Source organism: Eleginops maclovinus, chromosome 10 (genome assembly GCF_036324505.1).
Source record: "Eleginops maclovinus isolate JMC-PN-2008 ecotype Puerto Natales chromosome 10, JC_Emac_rtc_rv5, whole genome shotgun sequence".
In the NCBI taxonomy this organism is placed as follows: domain Eukaryota; kingdom Metazoa; phylum Chordata; class Actinopteri; order Perciformes; family Eleginopidae; genus Eleginops; species Eleginops maclovinus.
Window position 1 is genome coordinate 18,597,051 of NC_086358.1, and position 23,637 is coordinate 18,620,687.

Genomic DNA, 23,637 nt, shown 5'->3' on the forward strand with positions numbered 1-23,637 from the left:
TAAACAAAAGAAATGTGGAAAAGGTCTACACTGATAACAATAATATCCTTAAAATATAGATGTATTATTTTGATATTACAAATTACTTAATGGATGTGATGTTCACTGTGTATGCATACAATCTGGAAATATTAAAGATTAGAAAAAGGAGCCTACAATATAGAAAGGCACTATAGTTTCCATGCAGTAGACTTGAAAGAGCCTCCTACGTGAGGACCATAGTTGTCAAATTTCAGAGTGGGTGGAAAAAACAGCAGCAGTCTTTACTGCGGACCCATTGTTCATCAGAATCACTCTGCTGCACAGAGCCTTTTGCTATTTCACTTCCTAATGGAATTCCACTGCCATTTGAGGCCCAATGTACCATGGATGATCCAGTGCCTACTGGAGCCGCACTGAATTGTCATTATTTCTCTCTTTTGAGGCATGTTGCCTTAACAGTCCAACTGCTAACTGGAGTTTCACTTTTGCTTGGACACCACTGATTTTGCGCTCCACTTAAAGGCTGCTGAGATACTGCTGGAGTTTCATCACCAATGTAGGTTCAGCTCACCCTGCTAGGGTTCCATAACTCTATTGGACATGATGAAATGTCAAACACACACGTAGCTTCTGACATTAAAAATGCTTTCAGGGGTGTATACCAGGACACTTTTAGAGTTGTTGATATATAATATCAGAAAAAGCACTGGTGTGATTTATTATGCTGTGACGTATTTTGCATTTTGGATCAAGGGCCTAATGAGACACCACCATCTTAAACTAAACATCTGATTTTTCTTACTTTGACAGGGCTAATGTCCATCCTAATGTGTTAGTCAAGATTTGTATCATGTCATACAGAAATACTCAAAAACAAAGGATGTGTTAGTTAACAGAACCCTTAAATCAAGCGTTGCAGCGTCACAGATAATTTAAACAGTAATAAACCTTAAACACTAGTATTTTCATTAAAAGCCTCTTGCTAAATCAAAATAAAGCCTAAATATTTAAATTGTCGGTATATAACACCACAGTAGAACAAGGATTAACAACTATTTAGCAACTAATCATTGCCTGAAATTGACTATTTTACCACTAATCTCCATTTCCAATGTTAACATTAATCATCTTCTGTAGATCTGTTTTCTGCTCCTCTAGCAAGATTATGTCATCTGCATAAAGTAGTATACTAAAAATTGAATAATTTACTTGAAGTTCCCTGGTAAAATATCTAATTTTGATTAACAAAAAGCACTTTAAAGGCTTTGGTCTCTATAATTAAGTTGACATTGTGGATATTTTTTGTTGAGCGATAGTTTTAATAGTGGTGGTGTATACCCAAATCACTAAAACCACTCAAACAGGTCTGTTGGTATCCAATTGTAACCAAACCCAAAATAAGCTAATATCCACATGGTGTAAAATACATTATTTTCATTTAATATTAACACTCAAACTGAAGTTAAAACAATTAAACATTTTTGTTAGATGTATCCTAGAGAGTATGGTTTTATTGTTTTTATCTAAACACTTATTTCACCTCATCCTATCCAAGTTCATGCTCCAATATTTTAGGTTATATCCTGCCCTGTCAGTGTTTCTGTAACATATATTGGTTTTGCTGATTTATAAATCTTAATAAATACAGAAATGTAGGCACTGTAAACATTTAAATGTAACTTATTGGAAATACTGAAATGAACTGTCAGTTGATGTGAAGGAATGATTTGCGGCACTATTGGAAACTGTCGCAAACGTGTGGGAGGCTTTGGGCGCTGTTCGGTACGTAGAGACGTAGCCGCCTACACTGACCTGGATATCTATAACTGACATACAACCCCATACAACACCATGGATTTAAGGACGACAATGCATGTTTTTTGTGATCATCTTGAACTGGTAGGACTTCGTCTTCAGGACGGTTGTACGACAAGAGTCAGGTCCCTCTGGTGTGCCGAATTGTGACGCGAGGAAGGGCTCGCTTAGCAGCCTAATGGACAGTATCGATGACTTAGCAAACACAAGGACTGATGAATAGCCTCTTTATGCAAATTCGACACTTTATTGTCTCCATTCGCCCCGCCTGCTCCTCTATTTGATGACTGGAACTGGATATCACTGTTACGTGTGTCGTAATATCACCATTACTGAGAGACAACAGTATTTACTTCTCTGGAGCGAGGAAGTGAAGCTGCGTCAGGTTAGCAGAACGTGATCAAGTTGAGACCGGAAATTGGTTGACCTTACCTTCACAATAAATGTGCCAAATGTATTTGGTTTGACTCTGATGAACACCGATTGAAATTGGACAGAGTCTAGACACTTGGACAGGTGGCTCTAATAGCAACATACATCTCGGATTGTATTAATACCGTGGTACCCTGCAGCATCGACACATCTCCATTCGCTTTATTTTGGAAGTTGAAAACAGAAGTCGGCCTTGCCTCCACACTATTTGACACTAGTAGGAAGTGGGATGTGGCCAGGGTGTATTAATGCTTCTGTTTAAGATATGAAAATCACTGAATTCACGCTGGTTCGGGAGACCTGTTTCGCAACCGGTCACAGCGGGGGGAACGACACCGTTGCTGCCCGTGACTGTGGCTGTTGTCAGTGGTCGAAAACGGTGAACACGACCGAAGCTGCTGTGCTGGTTTCGCCTGGACTGGACCATTTCCATGAGGGGCTTCTTAAACTCACGCCCTAACAATTTGTGTGCGGGGCTGTATTCTGTGCTTACATAATAACAGCATGTGAATCAATTCAGTCACCTGGTGGATTTTTTTATTTTTTTCTTAGACAAAGACTGTTTCCCCCCATGTTTTAATATATATATTTGCAAATGTCAACAACCCAGCGTCAAATGATGATGGAGTCCTCTCTAGCCCTTGGAAGACTGGAACTGACCCCCAGCTCAGGCGCTGTTGGGGTCAGCCTGACCCCGCGGCTCTCCGCTGGGCACCCGGGGAAAGAGAAGTGCGGTCAGCGGCTACCGGGGCCACAAACCCAGCCTCACCTGAACGGCTGTGTCCCGCTGTCACATCAGGTGGCGGGTCACAAGTATGGAGTGGATACAGTGGGTAAGTAACATGGGTAATACCTTTTCTATGATTAAAGCTTCTGTCATTCAAATAATAGATTCTTTTTTAGACCTGGCCACCAACTGTTGCTTGTCACCCTTATATGTGAATGGTACAATATGGGGTTTAGGGGGAGATTTTGCCCACTAACAACCCACCAACAGTTTCTTATCTTATCTACAACTTTCCTAAAGCTGCACACAGCACCCACAGTGGAAAACCTGTGTGGGAAGATCCATTAACCTAAACAATGGAAATGAAGAAACATTCACAAAATGCTAAACTACTAATGCTATATGTTTGCTCTCAGCAAGAGTGAATTAGGGGATGTCATTTATTTTCATACACAAGGAAGCAGCATGCGGATTAGGACCAGAAACAGGTTTATTGCGTTAAGTGTTTTTACACTTACGAGGAATTTGCTTTGGTGTGCAGTGGGGCATACATAAACACAGTGCAAGGAATGAAGTTATAAAACAGGAACAATAATAGAAATAACTTGAAAAACAATGACGAAATATAAATACACACTTAATATACTAACAATTAGGTACAATCAGAAATGTGCAGAATATACAGAGAAGGTGCAAAGTTCACGTTCACAAGTTGTGTTTAATGTAATGAATAGTTTAGGTGGGGGGAATTAAACTGTCAGGGTCAGTGCGGGTCCCAGCCTAGTTGATGGGATGTAGTTCACCTGTGGAAATGAATGACATCATTTTCTCACTACTATTCTACACCAGCTAATCAAACAGAGATCACTTGGGGATGTTTAGCCTCCCTTACTGTCTCACACTCCGACAGGCAACACAGGTCACCTGACATTATTAAAGGACCCATTGTGTGTTATCAGGCAAGGTGCAGAGATGAATTGATTAAGCCACCTGTTAGTAAAAGTGCCTCTCAGACATGTGAGTCATAGCTGACCAGTGAGTTACCTCTAAGAATGGCAACCACAAACTGTATATAAACTTCCTGGAATACACACATTTATGATGTGTGTTAATCGTCCTCAGGAGTGTTCTGTAGGCAGCCGGACTAACCTGTCTGTCCACAAGTTCATTTGGCTGAATTGTAGCTGTTTAACAGGAGCTCTTAGATGTAGCATTATGATGCTGTTTTCTTTAGAATGATGCAACATTTACTTTCTTTTTGGTTCATCTATGTTCACCTTGTTAAGTTAGGGGATCAGCAAGACTATAAGTAAATGTGTCCTGTTTCTACCTGTTTGTTATTAATATAGTATTTTAACTTCAGCTTCAGACTAATTATGCTAATACCAGGTAATAATCTATGTCTGTTCAATGTGTGTCCTCTGGGTTGGTTGGAAATGAGCCAGTGTGAGCCCAGAGTGGTGCAGGACTATAAGGCGATAGCTTGTCACTACTTCTAGAGCCAAAATGATTGATAAAAAAGCTTTTTATTTTAAAAGTATAATTCTCTGGTTCCAGCTTCTCACTGGGAATATTCACTTTTATTTTATATTTATTCAGCCCTATCCGACATGGTATTATAAGACATGCAATTTAATTTAACATACATACAAATATATATGTTTTGGTCTGTATTTCAACTACAACAACATACATTTATTTTATGCCTCTCTGGTGGGAACTTCTCACTGTATTCACACATTTAGCTAAACAAAAATAATGATTGAGGATTCAATAATGAAAATAATGACAGGCTATCTATAACATTTCAGAAGAAAATAATTTCAGCCTAAGTGTGTAATATTGCATTTTTAAAATGTCCTAGTCGATTGTCTACCTACATTAAAAGTGACACCTTTATCCATTTTTCCTGAAAAGTGTTGCATGCAGAAATATCACATTTATAAACCATCTCAATAAGTAATCAGATAAATGAAATCTAAATGTGTGCAATGATGCATGAGTGGGTTTCTGTAGAATATAACTGAGTTGATTACTCCGGAATGCCTCATCTCCGTCTGCACGATGCACACACAAAAGGGAGTAGAAAATGCCTTTAGGTTCAGTTATACAGTACATTTGACAGTAATGATCTTGTCCCTCCTTGGGCTTGGTAGTGAACAGCCATTAACACAGGCCGCATATTATTGCATGTTCAAACTAACAGGCAGGGTAGAATACATAGTTTGAGCCTGAGCAGTTTCTGTAACCGAACAAGCAGTGGATCCTGTTCAGCTGGTAGTGATACTGACTGAAAATCAGCCCGTTTACTCCTCCTTAATACCCAGTTTCCTCAGCCATCCAGTTTATAGGTCTGTGTTTAAATGTGTGTAAGTGATGGGCAGTTATTTGTCATAAAGTGCAGGTTGTCATTGATCGCTGACTGAAGCAGGGGGGTTTCATTAGTTCCGAATAAATCAGGGGCAAACACTGTTTAACAAGCTAGAAAGACACAGGAAACGTGCATTTGTACATGCAAATCTGAGTATTTTTCCATAAGAGCGCTGTTGGTGTGTGTTTAGTTGGATCATAATGTACTTTAAGGATCTGATGCAACACAGAGAGGCAAAGGTGAAAGTCCGGCTGCCGCTGTGTTACTCAGTACTGTTCACCCATCAGCTGCTGCATGCTGATTCTTAATGGTGAAGGTGGGGTAGGACTTTTAACCTTTGAATCTCAACGCTACAATCATCCAAATAATTGCCAGTCAGATCTGTTTAACACTTACATAAACTCCCAAAAGAATGGCGTTATAAGGTGAGCAAATACCAGTACTTTCATAATGAGGCTGCTGACAACAATTACAATAACAACCATTATTTTGTTATCTGATCCCCCAGGGTTGCAAAGCAACTGAACCACATCATTTGGCACGAATATAATCCACTATAGTGCTGCAGGGATGACAGTTTTATGTGGGTTAAACCTGGAAGCATGCATCAAACTGGTAATCTTGACAAAAAAGCTATTGGGATTTTGGATTATTGCAAAAAACGGGGGAAAAACGTTTATGAATTTGGTTAAGAAAGTTAATATTCACAAAGAAACGGCACATTCTTAATAGTGTTTGAAGCCGAAATGCCTCGATTGCATGACATTAATCAAAGAGTGATCATAAATCAGTCCCAATGCAGAGTCACTCTGTAAATGACTGATTACTTCAATCAGTTATTTAATACAACACAACATTTTTAAACGTATCCTAATCCTCTTCAGTTATAGTGTAGTGTTCAACCAATGGCTGGATCTCATGGTTCGGTCTGTACAAATGCATTATGAGCTGTGTTTACACTTGGGTCTTATCTGCAGTGTTAATCTGGACTGTCAGATTCCTTCCATGCTTAATGTAAAAACTACTTAAAACACTACTTATTATTAGTAATTTGACTCTTTGCAATTATTCTAGCAGGCCTTATATCATCTGTGTTTTACATCCCTATATTAGAGCTACACTGTTCCTTCATACTGAATGATGTGGAAGTAAGTGAATTACATTTTGATTTATTCTTCTTAAAGTGTGACTGATCCAAGTAATTGAAAAGCTGTATACTGTTGATCAAGCTGTGTGTGATCAAGCGGAACATAACTCATCACAATATTGAGTCTGGCATCACCCTATAACTCCTCAAAGCTGTAAACCTCAGTGCAATGTTTGGTCTGATAAGCCTTCATTTTCATATCTGCCAGTCAAACTGGCCTCCCTGGATTGTGACTGGTTATTTTAACAGTGCCTGAATGAACACAACCACACCAATTCAGCCGACATTTAAATACCTGGTAACTCTAAACATTATAGGATGTCTCTGCAGCAATAGATGTATATATCCCTTTCTTAATCGAAGCAAGCCCATAAAATGTCCATCCTAATCAAGCTTCAACCTTTGGGTCTAAAAATTGAAGTTTTCCTTAAACCCTCATTATTTCCAATGGCCAGCAGGGGGCGATTTCCCTTAGATAGAAGTATAGAAGTCTATGAAAAAATGTCTGTACTTGGCAGTTGGTTAACTACAGCAGTAAACATTGTAAAAATCAGTGTATGGTCGCCATTGCTAGTTAAAGTCTTGACTTTGTAAATTATGGTCCCTTTTGGGGTCAAATAGGCGACAAAGCAGCATACTCTTTACGAGGTGGCTGACTTGTGATTGACAGGTACTACCAGGATGCTGTCTTGGTTTTGTCCTAAACCACAGTCAGTTTTCAATTAATGAAAGTGAACATTTCCCAGACTCCTTTCTGAATTTTAGTCCATATATTTTTTCCCCCTGTCTACATGTCCATCAGATTGAAATTCTGAACCCTTTACCTGGGATGTGTCTCAACCGGGTATCGGGGCGCTGCGTCCTCTTACATTCAGTGTGCGGCCTCATACCAAAATGCAGATTTTCCCCAGAAAACTTGCCAGATGTCCATCAAAAAATGTATAATTACTCCAGAAATATGAAGATGGTGTCAGATAGAGCGTCAGACGGCAGAGACAGCTTTGTTTTTACGGAGAATAAATAGGGGACGGATGTCCGGTGGGTCTGCCGGTGGACAAGTGGCAGGCAGCAGGCTGACACTGAAACTGAGATTTCTGAAATACATCCTTTCTTTTAATCTCATTTTTTCTGGAGAGGAAGTAAAGAAACCGTAACTCAGGATTTATTTGTTGTTTATTTGTTGCAGCAGCTTTAAGACATGAACAAACTATTATTTTCCGCTTCGCTAATGCAGTATTTGGGCCCTAACTTTGTCCGGAAGTGTTGTCGCCCTCATACTATATTTTTCCAGAACCCTGCTTTATTATGTTTGTCGTGTAAACGTTGCGTAAGTAAAGGGTAATGATGGCATGAGAGGTTCTCTATGAAAGCTCATTCATACATACAGTATTTAATTGGTTTATCTGTTTTAGAGGAAGTCCCTCTTATGTTGCACTCTCTATTTCTTTCAAATGTTCCTCTCAGTTGGACATTTCCTAATAAATACAATCACACCCATATTGAAGGATTCTTCTGTTTGTGTCATCATGTTCTCACACTTAGTCTACATAGTGCTCCTCTGTCTCTTTACTTTATCTCTGCTGTCCATGTTGTGTTTGATAGATGACAGATTTTATGATTTACTGTGTACCATTAACCTCACACACAATGGGAACTCAGTGAACTGTTAATGTTTACTCTTTACAGCAGCTTACTTCTGTTCTGAGTGAACTGCTGACAAACATGTCAGGTGTGTCTGAAAAGTCATTCAATGATAGTCTGCTGAACAGGGGTTGAGAACAATGACTAACTCCTCGTTTTATGAACCGTAACTTATTATTTGACTGTTTAAGCACTGACATACTTACGTTGATGAATTGTTTTATTTATCATTGCTATCTTTGTATTTGTTGCAGGGATTTTGCAGCATCCAGACGGGACAGTCCTGAAGCAGCTCCAGCCTCCACCCAGAGGTCCAAGAGAGATGCAGTTTTACGGCATGGTAACACCAATGCATTCATTATTACTATACTATACAACAATATCAACACATGCTAAATATACCCAGGGCTCTTTATTTAGCTGCATAAGTTATTTAGTTCAAAAACTTGATTTTTAAGAATAAATCAAGCAAATCATATCATCATATTACAATCTGCTGAATAAACGTGTAGCTTTGTTATTCTTTAGAGCACGAGCTGTCATATTAGAAGTTCACTACAGGTTGATATGCAATTTTTTTGGATTGGATTACATTTTTACAGCACCTTTCAAGGGACCCTAGGCCGCTTTACTTGGTGTAAGGACAGACAAAAAACAAACACAAACAAACAAACAAGTAGGGAAAATATTAAAAGAAAATAAAAGAAATAAATAGCAATGAGAGTGGAAGCAGGGGGACTGTGAACAGGTGACTTTTAAAGAGCATTCCAGAGGGTGGGGGTGGCAACACTGAACGCTCTGTCTCGCTCAATATGAATTTTTGCATAACATGCATTAAGCAAAAGACCAGATGCACCATGATGAGTGTTCAAAGCGAAAAGCAGGAGACGTAAAAATAGAATAAGATGCAATATGTCCATAAAACTACAGTACAACACAAATACCAAAAAGAAATAGCCCCCAAAAATGTCAAAAAAAAGTTTTGCATTTTCAATTTGTAGAAAGAGCTTTCACCCTTACAGCTGCAGTACAGTTTGAAGGTGTGTTTAATATACATGTTTAACAGCATTCCATACATAGTGGCTGCTGGAGATTTGTACAGTCTTAATAATCAGTAAAGAAATCAGACATTCCATACGGGCCTATGTAACCCTCTATGACAGGTGTGTGTGTGTGCGTGTGCGTGTGCGTGTGTGTGTGCGTGCTGCTTCAGTGTTTGCTTTAAGGCTTAGCTTCTCTGTTGGCCTCAGCAACTCTCAAACAAACTAAGTGAGTCATGTTATCACGTCCGCCTTCACCAAACCAGTCCCACTAATCCCAACAACACACACATCTCAACCCACCCGACATCCGACACACGACTGGAGGTGCAGGAACTATAACAGGACAAGCTCTTTTGACTTAAATTGGGATATTTTACTGTATTTTTTCTTCCGATAGGCTAAACTAACATTGGGTAATCCAAAGAGTAACCAGAGTAAACCATAATGGAGATGCATGTTAGTTGCAGCCAGTATTCTGTTGTAGTTACCAGACTTTGACCTGGAAAATCAGTTGGAATCTGACACTTATTAATCTCTCCGGTCATAGTGTCTAGTGAGAATAATACATTCTGTATAGACGAGTCAGCATGAGTCACAAGCGTACAACGAGATACCATCACTGTGACGACAGCGGTTATGGAAGTTTTAATTTCTCAATGACCTGTGAAATCCTCAGTCCCGGGCTTGCTGAGGTGGCCTGTCAACTCGTCTGTAGTGTGCCGGCAGAGGGAGGATTCTTAGAAAAAGCAACCCTAAGGAGAAATCTCAAACTGACTTGCGGCGTAGGCTTGCTTGATGCTGTCATTTTGAATAGCCTTCCTATCAGTTAAGATAAGATAAGAAGTACTTTTTTTGGTGCAGCAGGATAAAACAAAACAAAAGTAGAAATAAACAATTCTAAAATGTAAACATCTCAAAATAGAAATAATAAAAACCGGAATTAGAGAAAATATATATATACACAGTTGACTATGAAGATACATAATCTATAAACTCTGACAAATAAACACTATTGAAGTTAACACAATATAAAGCAGGATATTATGTACATAAGAGTGCAATGAATGGAATATTACATTAAATATCATTGTACAGTGTGAATGTTATAGTCCAGTTAACAAAGAGAAGCTATGGCGTTTCTAAATTCAGTTATACATAGATAATATTCAACCAGAATTTCTCCCATTTTATCAAGGACTTTAAAATCTTTGCATACATGCTCACTGGCATCAACTTTTTTTTAGCTGGTTGCAGCCTTACAGCAAATATATAGTTTGCTAGCTATCTGATTGTACTGTATAGTATGAAGGTGGTAATGTGTGCGTGTGTTTGTGTCTCCTAGGTATATGCAGAGGACTGCTGTGATCCATGCCTTCTGGAACTCCAGAACCATCTGCCCAAGTACTACGGCACCTGGTCCTCTCCTGACAGCCCCAACGGTGAGACACAGAGACAAAGATGTTCAAAAAAGAAAAGAAATGCAGTGAATATTCAGGGAAAAGCTTCTTCCCATTAACATGAGCAATATGGGTTCCTTTGAATAAAAATATAATAAGCCAACATCAGTCTCCTATAAAAGCACTATCAATAAGTCCTTATAACTACTCGCTCATAACTTCTACACTCTCACATGATCACATACACAATGATATCAACCTCTGCAAAATATATCACGGGCTCATTCCTTACACGTCTTCATAAATATTGAGTGTTTTTTTTCTTAATCTGTTTTAGCTTTACAATGATTTTATTTAGTATAATGTGTTCACAATAAAAATGTTAAGGATAAATCAAGTATAAAATCAGATCATAATTTCACAATTGGCTCAAAAACATCACGTGCTCTCATTTCTTCAGAGCATGAGCTGTCAACATTTTTAAAGAAACATGGGAAAACTTTGCACATTGTCATTAGCTAGTACTAACCTCTAATAACAACCCCCCCCCGCCTCAGATCTGTACCTGAAGCTGGAGGATGTGACTCGGCGCTTTGTGAAGCCGTGCATCATGGACGTGAAGCTGGGCCAGAGGAGCTACGACCCGTTCGCCTCGCAGGAGAAACGGGAGCAGCAGATCAGGAAGTACCCGCTGATGGAGGAGATCGGCTTCCTGGTGCTCGGCATGAGGGTGAGTGCATGTCGTGCTTCAATAACCTCCACCAGGGGGGTTCTGATTTTAGATTGGATCTCAGCAAACATCAGAACTTAAAGAGGGGTTTATACTCTGAAAACACTGAAACGTTGACTATAAGGTGAGTTGAACGCAATAATATTAAGTTGAACCTAAAATATTTTTGATTTAAACTTAATATTTTTGCTTTCAACTCACATAATACAGTTATGTGAAATGTGTTGACACAATACATTTGATTAAAATCAACCTTTCCGTTTTTTCAGCGTATAAAATGTGCCCCGATCAAGGCAAAGCAAAGTGCTTTACAAAAACAAAAGATTTAAGAGCTTTAAGAAAGAGTGAAGCAGAAACACATTATAAAATGGCGTTCAAAAGCAAGCAAAAATAATAAATTAAACATGAAACAAGCTAATATAGGATAACACAGCTATAAAATACATGAATAAATGTTACAGTGCAGTGTAAGATAAGAACAGTTCAATTAAAAGCAGCGGCAAAAAGAAAAGTCCTCAGCCTGGATTTCAAAGTAGTGAAAAGTCACAGCGGACCTCCAGGATTCTGGGAGTTTGTTCCAGATATTTGGAGCATAATAACTGAACGCTGCTTCTCCATGTTTAAGCAGACCTGAGAGTTCTGGATGGTTAATCACTTAGAAAGAGATTAGAAATGTATTTCTCTTTATATTAAAGATCAATCGGCGCTGCAGTTTCTATAAAATTGATTTAATAGAGCCAATAAATGCTCAGCTTAAATGGCCAAGCAGGAGTTGAATCCAAACCCCTATAAGAAATTAACAACAGATATGTTTAGTCCTGGTTTTGCTCTCATTTATGGTCATGCTAGGATCTCCGTCCACTCCTTGCACGCACGCACACTCACATGTAAATAGCTGTTGTTGATCTGAAATTGTTTGTTGACTCAGGGTGATAAGCAGCAGACACGCATCACTGTTTTTACCATATGGGAGAGAAAGACTGATCTCAGGAGAGAAACAGAACTTCTTATCCGTTTGGAAGGAAGAGAGTCAGAAAGCGTTATCGCCCTGATCAGTTTCCATTGCAACAGTATCATCATCAGTAAATATCCTGCTGCAGCGGGGAACAAACAGAAACACCCAACTGTTTCTGTCCAAATATAATGGGTCTGAAGATTCTGGTTTGTTTATAGTGATTTAATACACTGGACATGGTTTGAAGATGTTAGACAGCATTTTCGATACTGAGGATTCTTATAATACTTTAACCTGCTGAGTATAAACACACCAACGTCTCATAGGCAACATTTGTGTTGTTAGTTGTTGTTATAGTCATTTTAATTCATTTTCTCATTGGACAACTTTCAAAAATATTAACGTTTATTGTGTTTCACATTTCCTGCTCATATTATTACTCCTAAAATAATGTGCGATATTAATACAGTTTCTAAAAGGAAGATTAGTCGGTCGTTCATTGGTCCTTGGTCTTCTTATTTTCAGAATATGTGGTAGTTGAGTAAAAATTGTAAAAGAAAACTGAACAATTTAATTTGATAGTGACGGTTTTAGCAAAACAAAATACATTGTAAGTATATAATAAGTGTGAAAATATAGAAAAAGTTGTCAGTTATTCATGAAAACTCATACCTGGACACCCATACTGCTAAGGCTCCACACATCCACATTAATCCTCTGACACATAACATACCAGAACATTCCATAGGAGGTTCAGAGGATCAGGAGATATGGGTGAGGGGGGTGTTATTCAGCATTTAGAGCAGGTGATAAACAGTGTTTTGAGGAAATAAGTGATATATTTCTACCTGCCCTTCTTTGTGCAGTATGTTCGAACCGGCCCAGTGATTGATGGTCTGTCCTCAAAGGCTCGGCGGTGTTTGTCTAACCTTAGAATGAATGACCGGTGAGACAGCCGCTTTGTGACTGTACGTCCGCACCCTTTGTAAACGGCTCATAAACGTCCTCTGGATGACGTCGGCTCATATGTTCTCTGTAGAGACCAGTGAAGAGACCTGAACCTAACCTCAGATCTGCGATTACTTCCACTCAGTTGTGTAGCAGGAAAACTGTAAGAGTATTGTTCTAACAAATTTGATTTGATTTGATTTATTTAGAACGTGTAAAACAGTAATACAAAAAATAATAATAGTATAATGAAACAAGATAATTATGGTACTGTACTCAAGCAGTATCAAATTGATAAACCAAAGATATTATATACTACTATACTAATAAATTATATATAAACAAATGATCTACCTATTATTACTATTACACATCCGAAAAGGGGTGGGAAGAAGTTTAACACTTATTTAATCCCCAAAAAATGAAATGTTAATAATTCAGTTTTTTGGGGAAGGGCTCCCTAAAACTAAATTATTTTAAAAAAAAGTTATCTTTTAATAAAATGTACATCTAAATGTATGTCTTCATACAATTTACATTTCCTATTATAAATAAATTATATTATTATTACTACAATATATATATTATTATAAATGAAACATTAAATCCAGCAAAATACAATGTGTAATTCATTAAACACAGGAGTTTTTACAGCTGCAGATGCTCTGATATGCACGGTTTAGAAACGTGCAATCATTTTGACTGACATTACAATTTAGAAATAACTTGGGAATGATCCTTTTTTAAATATTATTCACATTATCAATATAAAATATGATAATGGTGTGGTTTTTATTTAGTTTTAAAGAGGTTCTGCACATAGAATACAAAGTGTAGGCCAGGACAGTAACACCACACTACTTATTTCCAACTTTCCCCTTCACCATACACTGCGCTCGATGCGATTAGCAATATATTGCAATTTGATTAACATTTCGATCAATTAAACAGCCCTAATATGCACAGTAGTTCATGGTGTGTGAATGCTGGCTGAGTTAAACACATTTTTTATGAGAGCTGTGTAACTGGAGGTGCATCGCAGCATCGTCCTATTCTCTGTTGGAGGAAGGCACCACTCTCTAGGCTGAAAATGCAGAATGTTGACCTTTTGGGCTTTACATGTGTATCCATTTAATAGGCTGACAAATCTGCTGAGACACTTCTGCGTGAAGAGGTCAAAGCTCAAGGAACACTTGCAGTACAAAAAACACAAAGAAGAACACAATTTCCTAGTAAATATGACTTTAATCTCAGATGTTTTTTAATCTGAATACCACCTTGCTTGGCTTCATCAATTTTATAGTTTTTAGGCACACTGGCCCTAATACGCCATTTTAGTATCCTAATGCTGGAGGGAAAAAAAGTGAAATAAAAGTGAGATTGACGTCCTGTATGTGGTACCTCAGGACGGGGAGGGGCTGGCACTGACGCTGGGGACATTCCCTTACTAATCTCTGCACTGTTCGTTTAGATAGAGGAGACTAATAAGTGGTAATGATCTTCCTAGTGGAAAAATGATAGTATGGGAGGAGAGAGATGAACAGGAAATATAAAAACAGTTGATGACGTTTCCTCCTTCCTGCTGTCTTCGGGATAAAAACATATTTTTCAATTGATAATTCTGTAATTTCAACATAGTTCCTCAATCAATTATTTCATCCTGGATTGGGTTTTGTTAAATAACAGTTAGATCTTGTTCATCCTTTTTTCCTTTTTTCATCAACAGCATTATAGCTTTATAATCTATTCAGTAAAACACGGAATACAGAATCAGTTGTCCATTTAGTACTAATTCCACCCTCCAAAAAACCCAAAACATATTGATCAAATAGAATTAAAAGTACACACATCGTTTGATCTTTTCACTTAATAAAGGCAAAAAGATCACACTCAAAACCATTAACATTTCACTGGTCAGGACGGTCATGTGATGCTACAGATCCATCCTTTCAGTGTACAGCATTTTATTTTGTTTTATATTTTACAGAGAATAAGGTTAAGTATATCCATTATGGAAATGAATGATTGTGATAATATCAATATGAGATAATTCCTTAAATAATCATTTTGAATGTCAGAAAGCTAGGCAGGGTTATAACCACGCTAACTCCCACTGTGCTGCCTGTTTGTGCTTAAGAGTGCAAATAAATCCAGGCAGTTGTTGAAATGTGGAACTTGATTGGCAAACAGGATAGCTTGGGTCCCGGGGCCAGCATGTGTAAGCACGCTGTACAGTTTGTGAACTTATCCCCTTGTGACGCCATGCTGCGCTCTGTCTTTATACGTTCTGCACAACGCTGTTCTGCTCAGGGTCTGCTCTGTGGGGCGAGAGGCAGCTGTGAAACACTAGAGGGAGGCAGAGGTTGATCAGCTGGAGAGAAATCCTGGTCAGCATGCACACGTTTCTGTGGCGAATCAAAGTATATCTAAATAATAATATATATATATGTACAGTATAGAAATATGTACGTATATATATACAAACCTGTACACCTAAACTTATATATATACACACACACGCATGAAAAGGCATAAATAAAAGAACAGTCAATTTATACAAAATAACACAAACAGTTACTTCAAATAATCAGAATACTCTATTTATCCCGGGGATATTGGGTTCCGTGCCATAATTGCTGAATTTTAGGATGAAATAAAATAAAACTTTAAATAAATCATTTGTTATAAAAAGGTAAAATAGAATACAATTATTATATGAACGTAAATTGTTGAATTAAAGAATGTGTTATCAAATAAAGTCAAATATTTATACAAACAGGATCTTTATAAAAGAATGCAATAAAATAAAATAACTTTTAATATTACAATATTAAAAGTTAGTGAAAAGATGTGCAATAAAAGATAAACAAATATATTTCTATAATCACAACATGTGTTAGCTTGTCTTTAGCATGAACTGCTTTTGTTTATAAATCTTTTTAATATATGATTTATGAGGGCTGATCTGAGCAAGACAAGCTGTCAATCAAATAACTAGAGGAATATTGGTTCAGTATGACACGTGTATGTACACACTGCACATTGTGTGTTTTAGGGACAAGGATCACATACACACCTCACACAATTCATCTCCTCTGTTTCAGGTGTATAAGATGTGCAGTGACTCCTTCGACACCTACGACCAGCACTACGGGAGGGGGCTGCTGAAAGACTCCATTAGAGATGGTACGTGGGAGGCAAGGGACAAAAACTTTGTGATCTCTTTCTAAGTCTGATCTAATTAGTGTTTCTCCTGTGTTTAAGACTCTTGGCACATGAATAAAATCCTTCTAAGTTCCCATTTGTATCCAGAAAAAAGTTGATTGACTCATCCTTTTGTTGTTGTAATACCTTTACGACACAGGAAGGAAAACAATTTATATCTGAATTAGAAAATAGTTTTCCAAATGTTCTTTTTTTGCCTTTAATGAGCTTCCATACATTTTCCCACTGTCATTAAACGTAGTGACTTATGAAACACCACTTAACCCTCCTCTCCTCTCCTCTCCTTCAGGTCTGGCTAAGTTCTTCCATAACGGTGTGAGTCTGAGGAAGGATGCGGTGTCGGCGAGTATCCGCAGAGTGCAGCGCATCCTCCGCTGGTTCGAGTCTCAGCAGCAGCTCGCCTTCTACGCTAGCTCCCTGCTGTTCGTCTACGAGGGCCTCCCCTCCTCTTCCTCCTCATCTCCGCTTTCCTCTCTGCTCAGCACGCCGTCGCTGAGCCCGACCGCAGGGCAACCCGCCATGCTGTCATCGTCAGGTAACAGCGGGCAGGGCGGGGAGGGGGACGCTGGACAGGAAGGGGCGAGGCAGGAAGAGGAAGTGGCTGAGTTCAACAACAACAACATTCAGGCGCCCTGGGACTACAGCTTGGAAACCATTTACACCAACCACAGGAAAGGAGGTCACCAGCATTGTGCCAAGGGTTTCCGAGGCAACAGTGGAGACGGTGTTGCCGCGGAGACGAAGGCGAGTTCGGACTCTGCCCCTTGTGAGGAAGATAACTCTGCCTGGAAACGAACAGGTGGGCCGCTCCCACCACCCAATGTGAATGGAAACAAATCACAACTGGAAGGGAAGGACGGAGAGGGGGGGAGGAGGAGAGAGGAGGAAGAGGAGCTAAAAGGACGGGGAGGCGGGGCAACAGAGGGGTCGGGCGGAGACACGGAGGTGGAGGTCAGGATGATCGACTTCGCCCATGTTTTCCCGAGCGAATGCCACGACCGCGGTTACAGCTACGGCCTCAGACACCTGCTGACGGTGCTGGAGCAGATCCTCTGCGACACCGCATAGAAGTATCTCTCCTCCCCACATTTCTTTACCTCCTGTTGAACCAGTCCGTCATCCCTCCTGACTTCTCGAAAAAAAAGACAAGAGATGGAAGAATCAAAGACGTGAATATAAATCATCATCATCTCACCGCCGTGGATGGTTTGTCGGGAGTGTGTGTGTGTGTGTCTGTGTTTGTGTGTAAGCGAGGTGGAGATGACCGTTGTGTGTTCCCTGTGATCAGCAGCACTACATGCACTAATCAATCCATGAAGGCATTGCGACCCCGGAATTTAAACGCAACATCTTCAGATGAAAGATTTACCGATGCTCACACAACCCAACGTGACTTTAGTCCATTTCAAATAGGGCCTTTTTATATCATGGCCCAAAAACAGCTGGTATGTTTCTTTAAAAATTGCATATCCTTACACCTCAAACTGGAACTAGGCTTTGCAATGTCAATACATATATCAATAGGAATTTCTCAGATTTCTCTACACTGCTTATACTGTTAAAGCTGTTCCCTTTAACTATCTCTGGTTGTATCAGCCTATTGCAGGAAGTGCTGCAGATCAATAAGCAGCAACATCCATTTTACAGGATTTTTGCATCCATTTGATGAGGTTGTTTGATTTTCTGATATACAATTCACTAGATGAGCCTGAACCAGGACATTCCCAACAGTTTCTCAGATTATATTCTTTATATTTTAGTATACTAGAGAAAGAATGGTGTGTATTTGGTTACAATGAGGTGTACTGTTGGATATGCAGCCCACCTAGAGAACTCCCCAACCTTTAAACATGTTAGCAAGATTTCCTTTACTAAAACAGATTGTTTTCATCCTCATTCAATCTGGTTCATTTAGATTAACAAATACAATTCTTACCATTGGTCCCCATTGATCAGAAAAGGGACATGGCCTCTTGAAGTGAGCATCGGGTCAAACGGGAAGTCTGGAGACGTTGCCGTTTAAGCCAGGTCGTCATTTTGTGTTTTTGTTTAAACACTGTCTACAGGTATCTAACTCAGGTAAATTTACTGTAAGAAATAAATACTTAATATTACTACTTCTGACCTTGAGAGCAGGAGGATCCTCATGCTGTGCTCGTTCAGTTCTGATGAGTTCTGTTGTGTTGTCTTACTCCATGTTCCTCCGATCTCAGTCATGTTTCTGCCTCTCATGACCTTCCATTAGCTTTTACCATGGCTGTTTTAATTGTGTTCAGCTGCCAACCCCCTCCCCACCCTCTTCTGGAGCCTGAGCTCTGTGCTGTGTTTATTGCAGTTACTTGGTGCCCCCCGCCCCCCTCTCTCTTTCTGCCCTAGTTTTAGGAACGGCATTATATTGTTTTACTCTTTTTAAGGAAATCAGAAGATATCGCTGCTCATTGGTTGGACTTCAGTTCCTCTAGAATTACCCATGAGCTTTTCTATGACTGAGTTATTGGTGGTAAGTTATTATAATGTGAGTTATAACAATAGGAACTACTTCCCTCCCAAATTCTGGATTGTGTTTCTGTGTTTAACGGCAGAAGACAGACGTTGTACTGGAAGATACATGATGCTGTGCTCGGTTGTCATGACGATACATACTAGTGTGATAGAACTTCCCCTGAGGATTTTTAAGATTGTAGATGTTTGAAACGTGCTGCTTTAATGCGAGTCGGCTGACAGGTTGACAGAATGCTAAAGAGTGAAGACAGCGGATGAATGCTTTCATGTCATGTCATATTTTATTTTATTTGGGCTCGGTGCAGATGGGCAGCAATGTTAATGTACTGGAGAAGTCAGCACGTCCTTTTTACACTAATATCAGTTAAACTGATTTATGTTGCTTTTTTAATTTAGTAGGGTGGACTAATATTGTTTTTAGGGCTAATGCTAACTGAATCTGCAGACTCTGTATGCATATCACAACTCTACTGCTTTCCTACCAGCTGTTATGCTTAGCAAACGTTCCATTCCCACCAATGATATTCATTGAGCTGTGAATTTATGGAAGCCCAAAGCTGCCTCAGTTGCTACCATTATTGTCGAGTTACATCTTTCATAGCTTAGATTGATTACAAATATTTCATCTCCAGGGATATTTTTCTGGAGCTTTCAGCAACATCTCATGGTCTTCATCAGCAGATTGTGTTGTTTCCTCAATTAAAGGACACAAAAGAAATGGACCAAATGGAAAAACTGCTGTTTCCATTATCTATAATAAACCTTAAATCTAACACTATTTATTTTTGTATCCTGAGTTTGACACAATTAGTTTACAACCTTAATTGACTCCATGGTGAAACAAAGAGAATATAAGTAAATATAAGGCAGGGTGATTTGAATTGAGTCCAAATCTGTAAGGAAATATCCACCAATAAATTACAAAGTAGTGGTGCAGGAATGACTACTTAAAACCAGCAATGAGTTAGCATTTTACTGCTTCTGGATCCCTCGTCTTGGAGTATTTTTGTAACATGTTTGTGGTTACATACCTGAAATAAGGTCTGTGGTAAACACAAGCTGAAGAGACTTACATTTTTTATTTTACAACATAAAATAAGTTAGTGAAAAATCCACTGAATAATGTTTGAAGCTTTTACGTTTCATAAAAACAGCGGCTAAATGAGACAACTAAACGTCATCACACTGACCGTTAGCCGCTAGCTAAAGCTGCTAGCTTAAGCCGTTTGCTTCTGCAAATTGCATTTACGCTCTGAAAATAATAAAAGTTGAGTTAATATGTGGATATTATCCTCCTCAACAAAACGTGTCTGCCACAGAGTTTATTCCCTGTAATTATCCACATATCTATGGAACAATCCCAATGGTTTTTGGAGGGAGCTCTTGCGATGCTAACTTCCGGGTTAGCCTATAAAACTACACTCGTTGCACCACTCCTTAAAAACTGAAAGAGAGACAGCAGTAGAGATGTGGAATAAATGTAGATACCTATATAGTCCAGCCATACTTTAATAGGACAGGCTTTTAATAGTTTGAAATTCAAAGACAGTCATCCTAGTGTTTCTAGGATCATTACTGTGGATTGGTTTCCTTCCTAAGCAGTTGCTTGTGCCCTCTCTGGTTCTCTACACTAACATGGAGCGGCTTTAATGTGACGTTAACCCTCGCTGCCTGCATGCCTCAGCCTCTCTTGTTTTAAACCCTTGCACTCGTCTCTTCAGTTTATGTAGCGTGTTATATGTGAATACAATGAAAATCCTGATATTTTGTAAATTAACTCGATTAAATCGAATCATGATTTTATTCTGAACCGAAAGAGACTGCAAGCTATTGGAAAATAATATGTTCTTTTTTCCCCCTTTTATAATACATTGATGTTTGAAGTAATCAGATCTTGTAAAGGGTGTTTACAGAAGATAGAGATTTTTTTTAATCACTGCCTTTTTTCTGTTGATGGCTCCTCTTTGTTTTTAATATGATTTTTTTATTTATCATTCCGGCAGCTTTGTGATTCTCCTTTGTGTTTAGGCTGTGATCTCATGGCTAAATAACAAATAACATATCATGCATTTGTATACTGGGCATTGTTAATGGAATTTGTTTAATGATAAAGTGAATTATAGTGATGCAACATTTGATTTTCTGCAGAAAAATCTAAAATCAGCTAACATTTATTTCAGTGTAGGTGGGCACATTTACTAAGGACCACAGCAGCTTTATTATATGTATCATTCCTTCTTGGCATTACAGCTGAAGCAGAATATAGAGTTTTATTTCTGGAAATTATTTAAATTTAGGCTGATTTTAAATAAGTGTGAATCCCTTAATCATCAGAAACAAAAGCAGATGGGTTGTTCCCTACGGAGCCTGGAGTGTGCCGCTGGAGGCTTTTACATGTTAAATTAAATCAAATGATTAAACATATTTTACAAAACAGATGAAATACATTTGCTTTTGAATTATTCTGAACTATTTTTGCTTTATTCTGTATTTAATTGTGATAATCGTTTGATTTCAAATTAAATTGCAATATTTTTAACATTTTCTTTTTATATCTCAAGCCATTTATTTATTTGTCTGCCTATCATATTCACTCTGACTTTCTTTTTTAAATTAATGTTTTGACTATTGAAACTTACTGAGCAGCACAGAGAGCTCTGATTGGCTGGTCGTTCTGTGAGCTCCTGCTTCTACCTCATTCATTGTACAGTGATAAAAATGCAATTATTAAAGCAGAAAAGGTGAATAAAAAATATTTTTAAAATGGTAATGATAATTTAAATATGGAATAAGGAAACGCAACTCTTGGCAATTTTTCAAACAAGTTTTACTTTACTTTCTTTCTATAATTCTTTATTAAAATATTTGAAAAGTAGATATAATTTAATTGGGTTTAATAGGACCCTGTAAAAGTCATTCATTATTTCAGTGGCACAGTCCAGGCTGCCTTCAACGTAGAAAGGATCAGATATTTTATAAAGTACATGCTATTTGTTTAAAAATGCATAAATATTAATATTGTATTATATTATATCTACCTGCAGGCATGTCCCATGCTTTCCTGTATAAATTGAAACCAAACAAACCTAGCATTTAGCCCATGCGGATCATTTTGATTTTTCTGGAGTCGGTTGAATAGTGACACTGTTCTTCTCCGTCTCATATTGTTTAAATGCAACTTTACCCATACTGGAAACTGATATTGGTTTATTATTGATTAGACTGGCTTCATGCTGCTCTCTGTGCTTTACTTTGTTTTCTCAACTGCAGGTGATTTATTTTTCCAGGTTGTTGGTGACTCTTAGTTTTTGATTTGTGCACCGCAGACTGATGGAATAGTTTGTGACTTCTGTTTTGGACTTTTCTTTCTCCTGTGAACAAAACACCGAACCAGTCGCTCTCCATTAAAGGATCATGAAGCTGGTTTGATGTGAATTAGATCAATCACCCCAAAAATTGCACGTTACTGCCAGCCAACTTCAAAGCAACCTGTACACAGTACTCTGTTATAACCAGTAGGATTACACCAACTCTTCTTTTGGAATGATTCCTGTAACTTCATACATTTACAGTTAAATCATGAGGTAATCACTTTCACTTCTCAGTGAGTTCAGTCCAACTGATTCACAGATTTATATTACAATTATGTTGCATTTATTGATGATTGTACATGGACATTGCAGGCTTACTGGTGTATACTTTCTGCATTTTATTGGCTTCATAATTCCAGAAAAAGTCCTTTTATATGGCCCAATTAGAAGCTGCATATTCCAAATAATGCAGAGTAATTATCTGAGTAGAAGATGTAATGCTTTGAACATATAAAACTATTGATACTTGAATTTTGAGGGTATTAAAAGAAGTTGGACGGAAAACTCCTTAGATAAAATTATACTTTACTAAAACTTACTGAACATTTCCTTCAAAAATGGACTTATACATAACCCTTTATTGCTTCACCTCAGAGCATTGTGAATCTCATGTTACAGAGCAACGTGCTGCAGATTTATGCTTTGAAACATGGACAGCAGTACTGGAATATTCAAAGGTAATGTGTCTAAACATGCAAAACCAGCTTTATGCTTCCTTAATGGCATCCAAGAAGAAAAAAGTGAAGGGACAGTAATAAAAAAAATAAAAGTGTCAATAAACCATTTGACCCTATTTGTTTGTGTTTCAGCTGCATTTATGGAACGAACCATCTCAAATAAGCTCACAAGGAATCATATCTTTCACTGCATTTATCAGAGGGTTTAAAGATGTCTTTCCCATTAGACATAAATGCAGCATTATAGTGCACACAAGCTCTGTTTCTGATTGGCTGAGCTGTCCTTCAACTCTTTTCTTCTGATCCACTGAAGTGTCTTCATGTGAGCCTGTGTGTGTGTGTGGGGGGGGGGGTCCAGCTGTTGAAGCATTTGAAGTTCAAAGGGACTGGCCCTGTAGTGGACATTTTATCTCTTTAACTCCTTTATTGTGGATTTTGGAGTGTTTGAATTTTGATATACTGGATCTAACATGTCTTACAAATGAGCCTGAACAGGAAATCTCATCAGTGTGCATAAAGAGAGGAACTCCTGCTAAAGTCCCTCCACAACTACAAACCTGATACTCGTTATTTTTTCAACAATAAAAATATTAATCAAGCTGTTTGACGGAGTGCCTTTTGTATTTGTGATCTTTTTTCAAATTGTATTTCATCACCGATCTGCTTTCTCACAG

General features: G+C 38.3%; 1 protein-coding gene across 1 annotated transcript; it reads left to right on the forward strand.

Annotated features, from left to right (window-relative positions):
* Nucleotides 1-1,750: 1,750 nt before the first annotated feature.
* Nucleotides 1,751-23,561, forward strand: ipmkb (inositol polyphosphate multikinase b). Its single transcript, XM_063892454.1, has 6 exons — nt 1,751-3,062; nt 8,370-8,455; nt 10,501-10,597; nt 11,113-11,285; nt 16,293-16,374; nt 16,703-23,561. Exons 1-6 carry the CDS (start codon nt 2,825-2,827, stop codon nt 17,479-17,481), a joined length of 1,455 nt encoding a protein of 484 aa, XP_063748524.1. The 5' UTR covers nt 1,751-2,824; the 3' UTR covers nt 17,482-23,561.
* Nucleotides 23,562-23,637: the final 76 nt, after the last annotated feature.